The following is a 1664-nucleotide window of genomic DNA, read 5'->3' as shown; positions in this document are numbered from 1 at the left end:
CATCTCACACAGCCATACTTCCAGCATTTTCAGTACATTCGTGGAACTCCTTCATTCCTGAACCCTTTTGGATAACACGGCGCTTGACCTGCTGCAGATCTAACCACCGCTCTCGTCAGCATATCTAACAGCAGCATCCTTGGCTGGTCAAGAATTACGCATTTCACACTGCATGGACCTCTCTACGGAGGTGGCAGAAGACACTGTGGATGTTGCTTAAAGCAGACCTTCACACTCCAAAATCCAATTCTACCAATGCATGACGTATGTTCTCTATGTATGAGGATTAATAATAGACATGTCAAGTGTAAAATGCTGTGATTGTGAAACACTGACACTTGCAGAGCATTCATTTCCTGCTTTGAAAGTTCAAATTACTAAAGTCTGCCAAAGCAATGCACACTGGGATTGCCTTGTAATCATCAGAGCATTGCTGGGAAATCTCGTCTGTAATCTCAGGAGATCTCAGGGAAAGGCATTTTTCTCCCCTGAGATGATGTGCATGGTCACATGTGCCAGAGTTCCAGGAATGAAAAGGAGAGATAGTAATCTGCCCTTAGTAAACATGGCCACTGTCAGAAGACTGGGGAAGAAAAGCGAAATAAGGAATACAAAGAATACAAAGCCGGCAATTATCTAGAAGTATGTGTGTGTAGATTGTCATCACTAACATTTCTAAAGGTGTCTTTGTTATTTTAAAGATCTGGGTAAAGGTCCGCTTTAAGTAGCACTAAACTCCGGAGTGAAACCTTCAAAATACATTGTTGTTCATAGTTAAGGGACCTCAATGTATCTTATTTGTGTATCACTCGGCTGTAGATCCTCCAATCATCTCTGAATTGGTGCTGACACTGTCCTTCCTTCTGGAGGGGGGCTACTTGTGTTCTCCATCGTCCCTGTGTGTGTTGTAAAGTAGTCACAGCTCCAAGCTCACTCCTGGGATTGACTACAATCTCATGTTCAGTTTACAGAATTGTACTGAGCTTGTAGTCCATCCCGGAGTGATCTTGGAGCGGTGACTACTCTATAACACACGGGGACAATGGGGAACAAAAGTAGCCCCCTCCAGAAGGAAGGACAGTGTCAGCACCAATTCAGAGATGATTGGAGGATCTACAGCCGAGTGACACACACATAAGATACATTGTTGTTCATAGTTAAGGGACCTCAATGTATTTTGAAGGTTTAACTCCGGAGTTTAGTGTAATTTTGGTCTCACAGATGTAAGGTAACTGACCTTTTTGGATTCTGACTCGAAGGTAGAAGGTAACATTTCAGGGAAGAGCTTCAGAAAGACAGGCAGCAGAAACTCCATGAAGGGGACGATCACAAACACTATGAACGGCAGCAGGCGGAAGAGATCTGCACACGTCCTCATCAGCTATAGAACAAAGCAGAAGATTATATTTATACGTCACTATATCTATGGGAATCAGGAACGCTACAATTATGATAATAATGTTCGAGTATATAAACATAGAGGAGAGACAAGTAGTGACTCGCATTAAATCTGATCACCTTTCAACACTTAAATGAGAAAAGTGAAAGCCAGTTCCTGAATGGCTGCTGCAAGAGTAGGCACACTATGGCACTCCAACTGTTGTGGAACTACAAGTCCCACAAAAGGAGGACAGAGAGAGAAGGAGGACAGAGAGAGAGAGAAG

General features: G+C 43.2%; 1 protein-coding gene across 1 annotated transcript in view; it reads right to left on the bottom strand.

Moving 5' to 3' along the window:
* LETM2 (leucine zipper and EF-hand containing transmembrane protein 2) overlaps window positions 1-1376 on the bottom strand; it is an 11731-nt gene extending 10355 nt beyond the window's left edge. Inside the window, exon 1 of the mRNA XM_018572401.1 lies at window positions 1238-1376. Coding sequence (XP_018427903.1) covers window positions 1238-1315 — 78 coding nt within the window. The 5' untranslated portion in view covers window positions 1316-1376. The remainder of the gene's footprint in view (window positions 1-1237) is intronic.
* Window positions 1377-1664: the final 288 nt, after the last annotated feature.

Source organism: Nanorana parkeri, unplaced genomic scaffold (genome assembly GCF_000935625.1).
Source record: "Nanorana parkeri isolate BGI_ZX_2015 unplaced genomic scaffold, ASM93562v1 scaffold2018, whole genome shotgun sequence".
Lineage (NCBI taxonomy): Eukaryota > Metazoa > Chordata > Amphibia > Anura > Dicroglossidae > Nanorana > Nanorana parkeri.
This window is presented reverse-complemented; position numbering and strand designations above follow the sequence as displayed.